Source organism: Carassius auratus, chromosome 43 (genome assembly GCF_003368295.1).
Source record: "Carassius auratus strain Wakin chromosome 43, ASM336829v1, whole genome shotgun sequence".
In the NCBI taxonomy this organism is placed as follows: domain Eukaryota; kingdom Metazoa; phylum Chordata; class Actinopteri; order Cypriniformes; family Cyprinidae; genus Carassius; species Carassius auratus.
The window spans coordinates 6,179,506-6,195,389 of NC_039285.1; the positions used below are offsets into that span (position 1 = coordinate 6,179,506).

Sequence of the window (15,884 nt, forward strand, 5' to 3'; positions counted from 1 at the left end):
ATTATTGCATACTGTTGTTATGTCCATAACTAATTTACTGCATGTCCATATTTTAATTATAAGTTTTAAATCAAACTAATATTGTTATTTGAATAGAGGACAAACTTTGCAACAAAAGTGGCACAGCTTACCAAGCTGTCGATCACAAATATCCCATTAACCTAACTGAAACCACTGAGCATCATTGGTGTCACACTGCATTCATTCATTTAGTGCCGTGTAGCATCATCTATGATCATGATGAAGCACGCTTTCTCACACAAAGTTGCATTCATGCCAGTTAAAGGACCAGCTGAAGCCCTAACGTGTCATGGCGCGGTGGAACACACACTGTGCTGTAATGGAGTGTGCATAAGGCTTGAGGCGCAGGATTTCTTGTCATACGGTGAAGAAAGTCACTGTCCCACTGTTGGGGGCAAATGACTGAGATCTCTTTGTGTGAGAGCGCACGATAACAGTTCAAAGCACTGTTCATTCACACTGAGAATCAATGACAGATTTACAGCTGCAGGTCAATAGAAAGCAAAGGCACTTACTGACACAGGAGATGAGATCACTGAATCTTTCATTTGGAATCAGAGGGTTCTCCAAACCTCGAAAGTAGAGTTTCAAAACGCCCGCAACAGAGTTTATATCATGGTTATTCTCTTCGTCTGTCAGGGGATCGTTACCTAAGAGACATAACGTGTGTCAAATCTGCCGAACAGAATATTTATATTTAATATATTTTGCACACAAAAAAAAGAACCTAAATATCAGCATTTGCTGAAAACACATCTTCTGCCCAGTAGATGTTTTTCCAAGAAAGGAAGTCTCCTTAAATTATGTGAATTTAGGTTCGTGGCTCATATGAACCACTGAAGACATAAGAGACTCATTATTATTCAGCTGCGACAGCGCTTTCAGAGCTATGTCAGAAACCTGAACTCTATACCACATTTACACACACACACACACACACACACACACACCTCTTTCAAAAGAGTTCTTGATATCATTGACTTCAACTTGAGATCCAGGAACTCTGAATATTCCTTGATGTTGGAGGCCTGAAAAATAGAGAGAAAACTGTGAAATAAAGTTAAATAAGATGTCTTCCAATGTCCATTTAAATCCGCTGGAAATAAAGGCTGGTCCATAGTAACCACATTCAAATCCAAAACCTCAAAAGCTAAGCCCTGTGCTTTCAAAAAGTTCCTTAATTAAAGATAATGAATGAAGGAGAGAGACTGCAATCAACTTCTACAAAAAAACATCCGTCAGTCCGGATTAGCTTTTAATGGAAAGCTTGGCTGAGGGTCAGAAAAGATTAATTAAAAACATCTCTATAGTTCCTAGTAAAAAGGCCACACAAGACTTTTAGGACTGAACATCCTCAAACACAAAACTTGAAATAGATCTAAAACAAGTCTGTGCATGGCCTACGCTGGGATGGGACAGATTCGAAAGGGGCACGCAAAAAACATGACCTACCCTGACTCTAAATTTGTCCCAAACCTAACTTATGATAGGGCAGGTAGCAACTGGATAAGACAATTGTAAACACAATAGCGTAGTTGTATACTTCGTATTCAGGCTTTTGGGGCGTTTTAATGACAATAGTGGGCCATTCTAAAGAATTATGGGTATTTCATGGTTTGAGTTAAAAGGTTCTCGCAATAAACTTACCATACAGGTTGATGAATCGAATACAGCTCTCAACAACTCTTGGTATTGCTTGTCCAGAGTCCTTAAAACAAGACAACATTGGCATCAAATCAGGATGTTGGCTAAACAATCAGTCAAGCTCTAAATCAACTGAAAATATCCCACACATCATGTATCATTCATGTCGGAGATGAGAAGATAATCCTTCTTGAGCCTAACAGACCCTTTTTAAAGTGCACACCTATGATTCTGTGCCTTATCCTGTCTCAGACAGGAAATTAAATGACAACTTAGATCTGCGTGCTAACATGGTTCTTGAACATGAATGGAGCCAGTTCCAGCGGTGGAAAAACTGAAACCCTTTAGTGAATCCAGCTATGTGATCATGGGGTCCGGGCTGCCTGTTGTGTGGGGTTAGAGCTGTTTGTTCAGTTTTTGGCAGGGCTCTATCTTACAAGTTATTAAAAATGCTGTTATCTGCTTTTAACCCAGGGAACTCTATGAGAGTGCCAGGAACAGAGGCAGACCTCACAGGCACTACATTTCCCAGCTATTATCAGTGCAATATGGTCAATACAAAATGTACTGCCATGGACACAATTACTTATTGATACTGATGCTAAATCACAATCAAAACTTCACATTTAAAAAAAGATTTCAATAATCCACTAATTCATCATAATGCTTTTTTTAATTAACCATTTCTTTCCTTATTTTTCACATTTTCATTGCAGTAATCAAATTTTTACATATTTAATAAATAATAGAATCTTAATTTTATGAATTACCTTCTGGCCTGTGTTAAGCACTATACAATTCTAGTGTGAAAATATTATTATATTATTTATATTCATAGTAAAAAGCTATTCAATTTGTGGGAAATTCTCTCCATTCAACTTAATAAATCATAATTGTGTGCATTAAGGGTCACTGAAGCCAAAAAAGATGAACTCTTGTCAAGCACATGGACACATATACTCTGGGGTCCGAAAGTCTGAGACCACTTCTAATTTGCATACTGATCATTTGTAAGGGTAAAGTTTGTTCTAAATTATGTCAACATAACAATTTGACAGGAAAGTAAAAAAATTTATATATACATATATATATATATATATATATATATATTTTTTTTTTTTTTTTTTTTTTTTATAACTATTCTTAGTTTTCCTACTTTAAACAGAAATCCCAAAAATCTGTGTGGTTTCAGACATTCACACTCCACTGTACATGGTTCACAACTCCTTAAGATTAAGCAAAGGTGACTGGAAGTTGAACTACTGGAAGCTTAGACAGACATGCAGCAATGAGCTGATCGGGACAAGCCGACTGTTTCTGTACCTGGTGTCTTGTGTGTGAGTTCCGTCGTCCACGACTATCAACAGATGAATGACAGGGCAGAGAGCCAGAGAGCGAGAGAGCAGAAAAACAGAGAGAAAGAGGCGATCCCCAGGTTATTTGGTCCCAGCACTACAAGCCACCAAAAACAGCCTACAAAATCATTATTAGTCTTCCAATGGCAATATTAGCTCCAGTCTCACAGAGAGAAAAAGAGGGGCGTGCTGACACAAATTTTGCATCTAAAGTTAAATAATAGATGTTGAAAAAGATTAGTTCACCAAAAATCTGTCACCATTTTCTCTCCCTTGTGTCGTTCCAATTTCTTTTGACTTGCTTTTTTCCATGGAACACCCAAAAATAAACAAACGAGTCACTCTTTTCCTTAATCAACAAAAGTGAATATAGTTAGATGGTGATGAACTCCAAAAATGACCAAAAAGCACCATAAAAGTGGTCAACATGACATGTGCTATTTATTTCAAGACTTTTGTATTTATACAACAGTTTGATGTGCACAACAGATGGAAACTTAAGTCATTATATTCTAAAAATCGAAGCTTTAAGTAAATGATGTCAAACAGCATTAATTCTCAAGTCTCGTCATAACTGTGTGATTTGCCAAGTTTAAACTTAGATTTCACTCTGATTCACACACAAAGTTATCAAATTGACTTTTTACAGCACCTCTTCAGTATTCACTTTCACTGTATGGAAAAGAGCTGAGTAAGCATTCTAGAACATTCTGTTGCATTGCACAGAAGAGAAAAATTCATGTTCGGAACAACACAAGACAGAGATTTTTATATTTTAAGGTGTACTATCCCTTTAAGAGGCTTTCATGCTGCCCTGAGGCATCTCTGTGGATGTTGATGCATGAAGCTCACTTTATCTCTGTCATCTTGCTTTATGTGTACTCACTCCCACACACACCTCCGTTTCTGCTCTGTTTAAAACCTTCCCCAGCCATAATGATCAGTCAAGTAGAAGCAGGTAGCCGTGAATCATTATGGCTTTAAGCGGCGGTATTCAGTGCAGGTAGTACGGCACCCAAAGCTTGAAGTACCTTAACAAATGACTCCAAATTGCCATTAAACAGCTTAACATTAAATACAGAGCGTGGTCTGGGCCTCAGTGTGCCAAACGGTTTAGGAGGAAGACTGGGAGGCCTATAAAGAGATGTTTATACTATTAATCTTGAATCTGTGCTTTGCTTTAGCATATACAGTACAGTGTAACAAACAACTTTTTTCGAGAGACAAAATTAAATTGTGGACATGATTTCAAGTTATTTGGGGAAAGCGGTAAGATCCTTTTGTGCCTGCTTCACTAATGTCCTGTTCATAAACTTCACTTCCACCGCACATCACAGGCCATGGAAATGGCACGTCTGCTGGGGACAGCAGGGGGTGGGAGTGCGAGAGATGTCCCAGCACGAAATCTTTTGGCTTGGCTCGGCCTGGGAAATTTCAGAATGCAGGCATCTCCCTCTTCAGTGTCTAAAGGAATACAGTAAACTTGCCCCCTACTCAAGAGGAGAGCTTTTTCACATGCTTTTAAACTGTGCCCTCTATTAATTCTGGGAGAGGTTGGATATAATAAAAGCACTATTAGTGCAAAGCATTGTGTTGAGTTAAGCAGTCTCAAGCATTTGGTCTACTCTTCAGACCTTATCACTGTACACTGTATAGATTGAGTAAATATAGTGTATCTATAAATACAGGACAATAAAAACTATAGATAGAAAGACTGGAAAAAAACCAGATATATAATGATAGACAGTTAGAACTGTAGAATAACAGATACAATGACAGTATGATAGGCAGAGTGATTGAATGACAGACCAATAGAATTAATAGAATGATAGAGAGATGAATAGAACTACAAACAGAACAACAGATACATAGATAGAACAACTGACAGAATGATAAATAGGATGGCAGACAGAGATAGAATGACTACTAGAACCGGAGAACAAACTATAAAAAGACTGAACGTCAGAACAGCGACCAGAACGACAGACCGACAGATAGAATGAACAGAACAGAGCTGACAGAGAGAAAGACAGAACAACTAATAGACAGAACAGTATAACTAACAGACAGATAGAGAGATAGGATAGAAGACAGAAAAATAGAATTAATGTTAGAACAAACAAAAGAAACTGACAGAAAGAAAGAATGATGGCTAGAATGATAGAATAACAAACAGAACAATAGAATGAAAAACAAAAGTAGACGGACAGATAGTATGACAAAACAACTAACAGATAAAACCATATAACAGACAGACTGATAAAACGAAAAATAGAACAGAGAGACAGAATGATAGATAGATAGAATGACGGATAGAACAACAGAACAACTGATAGATATAAAAACAGACAGAACGCTAGGTAAATTGACAGAGATAGAACACCAGACGAACCAATAGTCAGAATGACAGACAGAATTACAGACGAAACAGAATGACAGATAGAACAATAGAACAATAAACAGATGGACAGCCAGATATGCAAACATATAAAAAAAAACAGATAAATTCAGTAAGATGGATAGACAGAAGACAGACAGAACTGATTTCATTCATGCCACATTTTCCTTGTAATCTTTGAGAGAAATTTGAACCAACTAATATTACATCTGACACTATATGCTGATGATGATGATACAAAACAAGATAAACTGAATAGGGCAGAGAACATATTTTACCTTGTAGTTGCATACTCAGGCCGGTAACCTGTGTGTGTGTGTGAGAGAGAGAGAGAGAGAGAGAAAGAGAGAGAGAGAGAGAGAATGTGAGAACACAGTTCTTCAGATGCTCAGGGGAGGCTTTCGTTTATGCTCAGTAAAGCACATGCAGCCAGCCATCTGTCTGGAACTGGACATCCTCACATACACTTTTAGGTTATTTGGAAGAGAAATTCAACATCTAAATCACAGGTACCCATTTAGCTAACCCATCGAAGTTTCAGTGTGCAGAAACAGACACAGTTGATTTTAGGCAGGGGAGCATGATTTGTTGATTCCACCCACACAGTGTGCACTTAGCGGCCCCTGACAGCACAGTCTGCAGTGTTCACAACACAAAAACTGAAATGCTCCGGGCTCCAAAACATTTAGAGGCAACATGTTGAGCAGATTTATACATGATTTGGGAATTATAATCCTCCATACTATTGTACTTAAATAATATGAGGTTAATATGAGGTTGCACTACCCACATGAGCAGCTTCCTGCTGGTTTCTATTGGCCAAGAGGATTATGATCCAAATGTGTTATGAATTATCTCTATCATTGTGTGTTTTCAGTTCTAAGGCCTGACCCTATAAACAAACCAATTCAAACAATACCATCACCGAGGGTCCTCTTCAGTAGATCATGCTTTGCCTGAAGCTTCGTGATGAGATTGCTGCCCTCCAAATACTCGTGGAACTTCTGTGAAAAGACACGATTGAGACCAAAAACATTTGACAGCAGATTGTCCTAAGCAAGCACAGCACCAGAATTGACTCTTTTGCCACATCTGCCAGTGGAGAGTGAATTGAGAAAGCAAACTATCCATCCAGCCATCTATCTATCAGTTGATAACATGCCTATGAAATACATTTAAATAAAGTGACTTATTTAATTAAAATTAAATAATATAAAATTTTGACTTTCTTATATTGCACAATGAAACTTGATTATATGAAAATTATAATCTATGAAAATGTATTTCTTTAATACTAATAAATAAGTAAATTTCTTGGCAAATCTTTCTTAAAATGCACCAGTTTAAAGATGAAACCTGATAACATGCCTATGGGAAATATTTATTTAAAGTAACCGATTGAATTTTAAATACTAGTAAATCTAAATGAAGCAAAATTGACCATAAAATAGAACTGCTCTGTCTCCTGTTGGTTGGCGCGTCTCTTGGCGATGCTCGGCCTGCTGAGGTAGGTTTCTGAAACGGTGGACTTGACCGATTCAGTGGAGCGGCTGTGATGGAAACTTTCGGACACGTCATAGTCCTCGATGGTCACCATGTCCTGGATAGTAGTGAGAGTAGCCTCTGAGGTCTTCTTGATCTAAAATAGGATAACATTTTTAGTAGGAAACTCACAGTCATGTAGAAAAAAGTATTTTTTTTTAATAATTTGTTAAAGTAAATCCAAAATCCAAAGCAATATAACTCTAGAATAGTCTTGCAACATTTATTAATACGAGTATATGTCAGTGCATAAGTGATGAGAGGAGGGGAAGAAAGTGCTAGGAAAACACATTAAGCAACAAATAATAGACAGGGAGAAAAAAATTAATAAAAAAAAATCTCAGAGTCTGCCAGTCCCTGCTTGACTTGTGCTCTGTGACTAATGGCAGGCCTTGAGCAAGACACCAAACCAAAGAAATTGATTTATAGCATGGGGGATGGAAGATGACCCAAGGGACCATCATTCATTTGATGGCCTTGAGGATTTATTTCCTGTATCTTTCCAGTGTCAGACATGCAACATAATCATACAGTTCTAAATATCTGGAAGTGTACCCTTATATCCCAAGAGAAACAGACAAACAAATTGCAAAGTGAATTGTAAACCAGTGACAGGCTTTAATGAATAAAATAAGCAATATAAAGCCACTTTTTGTAATGTTGATTCAATGATTTAACGATTTAGCATTTCTCTGCAAATATTGATAAATATTGTTATAATCTGATTATTCAATTAGCACATCATGTAAATGAACCCAATTACAATGTTTAATTAACTGACAGCACTAATAAAAACAAAATAAATTAACCACATAAAATAGCGAAAAGGAGAAGGCAAGGAAATAAAAAAGATAAAATAGGAAAGAAAAATATATTGAAAGCTGGAAATAATGAAAAAAAGTAATACATTATAATAAAACATTGTGTGTGTGTGTCTGTGTGCGTATAACCATATATCAATGGAAAAAAGTTGACACTTAAAAATAGACAATTAAGTCCAGGGTCATATATATATATATATATATATATATATATATATATATATATATATATATATATATATATATATATATATATATATATATATATATATATATATATACACCCATAAATACATGCATAAAAAATTAACATTAAAACTGTGTGTTATGTGTGTTAATGATTTAATGAAATTTAATACAATTTAATATAATTAAAAATATTATTTAACCACATGAAACTGTGAAAATGAAAATGAGAAAGCTGGTGCAATAACTCAGTGGAAATAAATCAATCAAGGAATAAATACAAATAAATTAAAATACAATTTTATATATCATTTAGAGAGAGTTTAATATATATTACTAAAAATAATTAAACTATATAATCATTTAACTACATTAAATGACAAAAAGGAGAAAGCAAGAGTTAAAAAATAAGATGGGGAACAGATACTGAAAGCTGGTGCAATCGCTCAGTGGATGCATTCGTTCACCTGCTGAAAGTGGCGGCACAGTGTGGAAGAATACATTTCTCTCATGCTGACATGCTCTCTTTCACACGCGTACACACACACACAGTTCTGAATGTAAGCAGAGCTTTTTCTGTTTGACCAAACACTGCGATCCTCTTGCAGAACACACAATAAGATACAACTATAGACAATGTCTCACTACCACAGTGTGTGTCACCACACACGTGCAGCATAAAACTAGAGCAGCTTCACACAGTGAGCTCATCTCTCACTGTCAATTTCAGGCTGAATCATCCTTCAAATCAATAGAGGATGACACACAAGTCAATGGAAACCAGCACTCACACCTAAAACAGTATGGATCAAGGTCACTGTTCCACTTGTGATTCACCAGCCTATTGTGGCGACTGACACGCTGCGAGATGATCACAGGTTTAAACCTGACGTTAAACAGTCAGTGGCCTGGTTTTGGTGAGGCCTTTATGGATGATATGCCACACCTGTCTTGTAGGATGTGGTTTACTGGGAAAGTCAGCCTCAGCTGAGCAATAACAGAGGCAGACGGGTTACAAAGAGGTAAACTGAGTGCAGGGGGAATGGAAGAGCTCAGTTTCAAGGACATGAAAGCAGTCCAAATGAAATGATGTGGAAAATTAGTGTTTTTTTTTAAAGTATCTTTAACACTGATTGAAAAGCCTGGGATCTTCAGCTTTTTTTTTTTTTTTTAAACCTTGTGAGATTAAAGACATGAACGCTAAATATAAACTAGACTTCAAATAATAAAAGAAAAAAACTCAGGTGAGCACCTATTTACAAAGTGTATATTTTAAAATAGTATGTAGTGTGAATTACTTATAAAATAGTCTATAAATCCGTCCATCTATCTAAATGTGCCGAAAAAAGTAGTTGAATCAAGATATAAAAAATATATATATACATTAATCCCCAAGTTATTTCATATCTCATTTTCAAATAGTTTAAGTGCTAAAATAAAGAAAAAAAATAAAATAAAAATTTTATATCGATAATAAAATAACACTGATACGGTTTTGACTCATAAAATGTGCCTTTTCAAATGAATTGTAAGTACTTATATCATTTTTTACATAAGATACTTAACAGATCATTAGATTTATTTGCAATAATTAGTTGTTGTTGTATATGCAAATCATTAGACATTATGCAATAACCATTTTTTTTATTTGATATTTTCAGCTTTCTTCTTTATCCATAATGACATTCTAAAAATCAGACAGCTAATGATACACAGAAAAGTGGCAGGTGAGACTGGAAAATTTCCTAAGCCGGATCCAAACCAAGTCGGCTACATAATACTGCACCTCTCAGACCACATTTCATGACAGAAATTCCATGAATCTTTGAAATACTTATATTTTTGCAAACATATTCCCAATCTTTTTTACCAAAGTGTTACCAAATCATTTAACGGTTGGAAATGCCATTTTGCTGATCAGTATTCTTTTGACTGTTTGATCTGTAAGAATGATGAACAAGCTACTCGTGGTAACAAGATGGCACTGAGCAAAGATGATAGTTGAGCAGAGTGGGCCGCAATCAGATGAGTCTCCTGCAAAACAGACAGACACTTTCTACGGAGAACTACGCAGTGCCACATAGTGGGGTTTTAGTGTCTGATGTGAGCAGAATATCCTTTGGAGAAGGCAAGAAGGGCAGGAGAGAAAGATAAAGGGAGTGGGACAGAAAGTCAGAGATAAGACTGTCAATTCTCCTCTGAGAACTCCAATCTCATCCTAATCTCCACAGTGAACACTATTTACATTATTCAATTATGAACTTGAAAAGAAGAATGGAAAAAAAAGAAGAGCTGACAGCTGGAAACTGCTGAAGAAAAATGAACGAATGAAACAGGAAGCTTGAATTGACAGACATATTTTTCTTTTGTGTCCGACAAAGGTGTGTTTGAGAACGAGGCAAAGCTGAGTGATTTATGGCGGTTATCCTATAATAATGTATTCATAAAATTATTTTGTCATCTGATGCAGTGAAGGTTTTAGGAAACAGCTGCACAAAAACTCAACACTATGTCCAGTATCCTGAGTCATTTTCATTGCAGACCTTGGGTCTGATGTCAAAAGATGCTTTAAGCCATCTGGATCAACCAGGAAGTGCCCTGACCTCACATCCTTCCACTTCCTTCCAGCCTGGTCAGTGGTCCACTCACTATAAACACCTGTCATTTAACATGTGTAAAATACTAATGACAGAACAATATAAAATCAGATGATATTTAGGACTGATAACAGTGTAGTTTTGACTGTTCTCTATAGTTTCAGGTCATTAGCATTAGCAAAAGCTAGATTTTTCTGTTTGATGTTTTGACTTTTTTTTGGTATATAGATACTGGAAACAAAAGTTTTTTTTTTTTCGTTTGCGATTGTTTAAATATTTTCAATATTCTACAATATCCTTAAAAATTTAGTTCATTGACAACATAACCAAATATACTCACTTTAAAGAAAAAAGGGGACAAAAACTACTGAAAAAAAAATTTTTTTTTTTAAACAAAGCAATGCACAAAGTAAGCTTATAAAATATGTGAATGATATATATTATATGAAGATGATTTATCAGCTCATTGTTGGAAAAGTCTACCAAGGACTATGGCTCCACAATAAAACCACCATCCGAAGCAACAAAATTCACACAGGACTGACCATTTCTAATGCAGCATCAAATATTGTAACAACAATTGCACACACTGGACACATTCAGTGCCAAATTGTGTTTCTGTCTGTCAAAACTGAGAAAAATATTCACAGCAGAGAAATAACAGGAAGGGCATAAAAGAAGAAGAGGGCAGATGTAAGACACTCATTCATCTAAGGCCTCGTTTACACTGCAGGTCTTGATGCCCAATTAAGATTTGTTGCTTATCGCTGATTTTTTTGGGCTGTCTGTTTACATGTTCTTTAAACTGTGACTCATATCTGATTCATGTGTTTACACTTGCCATGCAATCTGAAACATCACACATGCATTGTTGTCATTTACTGGCTCAACGTGCTTCCTCCTAAGAATAATGTGACCTGTGCGTACGAAACAAGTCACAATGAGCAAAAAAAATATATGTATTGATTTATGATTTGTTGGAATCGGACAAAAAAAAATTACTGAGCCACACCCGTTTGAAGTCGATAGAGTGAAGTCCTCCGTCTTTTCTTATTATTAATTACTATATTAATAATCACACAATACAGCTATTTATTTATTTATTTTATCTTTGCTATTATAGATAAGAACAGAAAATAAACAATTATAAAACAGTAGAACAAATAGCATAGAAACAAACAAACAAATAGTGCCTTACCTTTATCATTTTGTTTCTAAACTAAAGCATTCATGTACGAAAAACAAATAATCAAATATAAAAAATAACTTAAGTGTGTTCATTATAAATAAATTGATTATTAATAGTACATAAGCAGTCAATGAAGTGCAGTGAACGATTCCCTCTTTTCTTTCATTATTAGATTAACATTATAAAACATGATACAGACTGTAATTCTGTATATGTGTATTTATCGGATCAGAAGCCAATTATATGCACGCACATCGGATGACAGTCAGCGCCAGAAGTGAGAGGAGAAAACGTACAAATACAGATAATTTAAGATAGTCTAATTACTATATGGAGCATTTTTTTCACATGTTAATATATATTTTTCACTGTTTACACTGTCATTGAAAAGATCAGATGTGTGTCACATATGAGCAAATAAATCGGAATTGGGTCACATTTAACTGCCAGTGTAAACGAGGCCTAATATGGACACGATGAAGCCAAAAAGTGAATCTAAACTCCTCCATCTTCCTGACTGAGGGCTTTTTCAGCATTCCACTTAAGGCGTGATTTAAATGTTGCTGGATTAGAGAAGGCAAAATTAATCAAATGTGAAAAAGACAGAAACAGTCAGCAGGAAGAAAAGTGAGAGGGTGTCACTGAGAGAAGCTTCTCTGTGCTTCACTCGGGTTATCTGAAGGAAAGGGAAAACTCTGCAGGGAGGAATAAAATGATTTCTTGTAAATCCTCCAAAAGCCTCTTTTACGATCAACTCAATTAAGCAAACACATTGCAAAGCTACCTCGCTCTGCAACAGGAAGATATGCCATGCACGTTCCTGGACTTGGCTAACTTATTAACAAGATTTTCGAATTCAATTATGCAGTTTAGCCTCAGCTGAAATGAACACAATCACTTCAGCACTGGTGATCATCCGATGCAATTGTTATTAAGCAGACACTTTATAATCCAAAGTACATTTCTGAGAAACCCTTTTGTGGCGAGGGCACAAAAAATGATGGTTTTGGTGAGGGGTTTGACTAAAACTAATTGCAAATGCCATTTTGAACTATTTTAAATGTTCCTTGCAATGCTCCTGACCATTTCTGGTGGTGCTCGGGTCACCTTACCTCTTCGTTCTCGATATTTAGGGTGGCCAGACGGGATTGAAGCTGCTGGAACCTCAGGAGGAGTTCTCCCTGCACTGGAGGCTGGGCCGTGATCTGACACACCTGAAAACAAACAGACTTTCAATTATAACACAGAAAGCGGACAGTCGCCATTAACCTACATTGGGTCTTTAGTGACCCAAAACGTCATCCACTTATCGCCCAGCTCTACAAGAAATGATAGGTAGTCTCGCATAACCAAACATTCAGGCTGAAGGGCTAAAATTTATGGCAGCTTTCATTGGCCAAGGCCCACCCATGAGGCCGTTTGACTGACATGTCCAGCAACCAATCACAGTTCGTTTCATTCATCATCACGTTTCACGGCGTGGAAATGCCACCACAATAACAGACCGGTGTGTAAAACTCTGACGTATTTTAAAGATTCTATGCCGCAAACTTTAAATATTTCACATACTTTTGAATATCCAGCGTTTAGTTGATCCTGATAAGCGATAATCGTCACAGTTGTAAACACGATGGCTTTCTACTTTAGTGAGGGGGTTTGGTGGCACAGCATCTTTGTTTCCAGGTGGAACATTAAAAAACGCGACACAAACGCCTCCCATAGAATTCAACCAATCCGATAACGACTTCGACATTCCGGAGGTGTTTCCACTTTTGTGTCTATTTCAAGCTCTTTGAAGCAGGATGGATTCTGACTGGCTCAATGTTTTCATCGTTCATCAGCTGGGAAAAAAAACACTTTGAAAGTGATTCCAACGATATTGTTCCACTGTGCTGTTATCGTTATTGTTGGTGTTGACTCTGCTATTCTTTTAAATTTAGAATGATTTTTTAAACTACATCTTTATTGCTATCATTACAGTTATCATCCTTGTTGTGAACAGCCTTCAGAGAACCTGCTCTAATAGAACAGAGCTCCCTAGAGGAGGAATCTCATATTCAAACAAATAACCAACACCTGGCACAATAATTATAACCAACTCTTATAAAGCAAAACCCCAGTTGGTTTCATTGATCAAGAAAGTACAGACATGACTGCAAAGCAACAGGTTGTAATGTAAACCATGCACAGACATTATATCAGCCAATTAAGGAGGATAAATCCAATAAACACTCTCTCAAAACTGCTTTAGGGCGAGAAATGCAATATGATTTGGTCTCAACGCTCTGAGCTAACACTGCCAGCTGAGACACAATTAAAGGATATGAAGCCATCCTGACAACATATAATTCAGAATTTTATTAAGACGCTTTTCTCCACTCTGTATCCTGTATGATCTCATAAGCTTCAACACGGCTTTAGACAAGATTAGCATTGTCATTTTGACCTTTCTGTTCATCAAAGAATCCTGGAAAAGATGCATCGCCTTATCCACGAAAAAAATATTAAGCAGCTCAAATTATAAAAATGAGTAGCTCTTCAACACTGAATCAGCATATATGAATGATTTCTAAAGGATAATGTGACACTGAAGACTGCATTAATGGACAATGGACCACAAAACCAGACAACCAGACAAGGGTCTATTTTTCGAAATTTAGATTTATACATCATCTGAAAGCTAAATAAATAAGCTTTCCATGGTTTGTTTTGATAAGACAATATTTGGCTGAGACAGAACTATTTGCTAATCTGGAATCTGAGGGTGCAAAAAAAATCACCTTTAAAGTTGTAAAAATTAAGTTATTAGCAATGCATATTACTAATCAAAAATTCAGTTTGAATATATTTACAGTAGGAAATTTACAAAATATCTTCATGGAACACAATCTTTAATTAATGTCCTAATGATTTTTTGCATAAAAGAATAAATCTATAATTTTGACAGATACAATGCATTTTTGGCTATTGCTAGCAATATACTCCATTGACTTAATAACTGGTTTTGTGGTGTAGGGTCACATTTATAGAAATACTTCTTCTACTTTTACTACTACTAGACATACAATTACAGAAATTACAACACAAGTAGTTTCAGAAAACATAAAAAAAAAAACTACAGGATAAGAGTCAAGAAAATAAACCTCTCAGTTTACATGGTGTTAAGATGTAACTGATCATGTAGCTGCTACCGTGTTTGTATATACAGTATGTACAGTACGTGGGTGTGTGGCTTTGTAAGGCTTTGTTTAAATCTGACCTCATCTCCCATATGTGGCTGGAACTCAAATTTGACGGGTGGGCAGAAGGCAGTGGGGTACATTTCCATGAAGCGCTGCCGGTCACTACGTGGGTCCAGACTGTCCACTGCGTTCTCAATGATGTCCAGACCCTCGTGACGAGATGTCTCCAGGTTATATTCGGCCGAGAGGTAGGTCCGCAAAGCTCGGTTCAGAGAGGCGTGATATCCCAGATCACAACACTACACAGGAAAGAAGAGAGGCCAACAGAAGAAAAACGTTACCTCTTAAAGCACAGAAAAAGATTAATAATAGGCAAAGAATCTTTCTAAGTAATATATGATGCATTCAAATGATAAAACGTATGGTGTGTCATACTTCCCAACAAAGTGAGGAAGATTTTAAGCACAGGTGCAACAAAAAGCAGAGCAAATGACGCACATTACAACTCTATCAATTTTTATTATAATTATTCCCATGCTGCCACAAATATTGATGGATAATGTATTTTAGTTACGCAAGACTATCAACTCTTAAATTAGGTAAATAAGCAGATTTTCTGGCAAGTTGTAATCAATTTGTCATCAATAGTAGACAAAATCTACACAAACTATATTGAACAGTTATTTGCAATTGTTTTGAAATCAGCATAAAAGGCACTAACTCATAAATTATGTAAATATGTATAGTTTTCTGGCAAGTTGCATCCCAATTTTCAATAACAGTACACAAAATCTATACAAAAGTCATTTTTAATTATGAAACATAATTTAAGAGCAGCATAAGCAGTAAGTTAACTGACACATTTTAAGTAAAGTGTAGCAATATTTAAAGTGACAGGACACCTATTGAACAGACAGTTCCTGTGAAGTAAAGTGACAGGTCTTGAACA

At 36.1% G+C, this 15,884-nt stretch overlaps 1 protein-coding gene across 3 annotated transcripts in view; it reads right to left on the reverse strand.

Annotated features, from left to right (window-relative positions):
• The window catches only part of LOC113061549 (SLIT-ROBO Rho GTPase-activating protein 1-like), an 84,751-nt gene that overhangs the window by 20,474 nt on the left and 48,393 nt on the right, over positions 1-15,884 (reverse strand). For 2 of the 3 annotated variants that reach the window (XM_026230737.1, XM_026230739.1), the window contains exons 7-15: positions 15,013-15,234; positions 12,866-12,967; positions 6,860-7,057; positions 6,338-6,422; positions 5,697-5,724; positions 4,052-4,154; positions 1,669-1,729; positions 972-1,049; positions 537-671 (exon numbers count right to left, since the gene is read on the reverse strand). In XM_026230737.1, the coding sequence (XP_026086522.1) occupies positions 537-671; positions 972-1,049; positions 1,669-1,729; positions 4,052-4,154; positions 5,697-5,724; positions 6,338-6,422; positions 6,860-7,057; positions 12,866-12,967; positions 15,013-15,234 (1,012 nt within the window). Of the gene's footprint in view, positions 1-536; positions 672-971; positions 1,050-1,668; positions 1,730-2,988; positions 3,023-4,051; positions 4,155-5,696; positions 5,725-6,337; positions 6,423-6,859; positions 7,058-12,865; positions 12,968-15,012; positions 15,235-15,884 lie in introns of all 3 variants that reach the window. The other variant, XM_026230738.1, reaches the window with a different exon arrangement.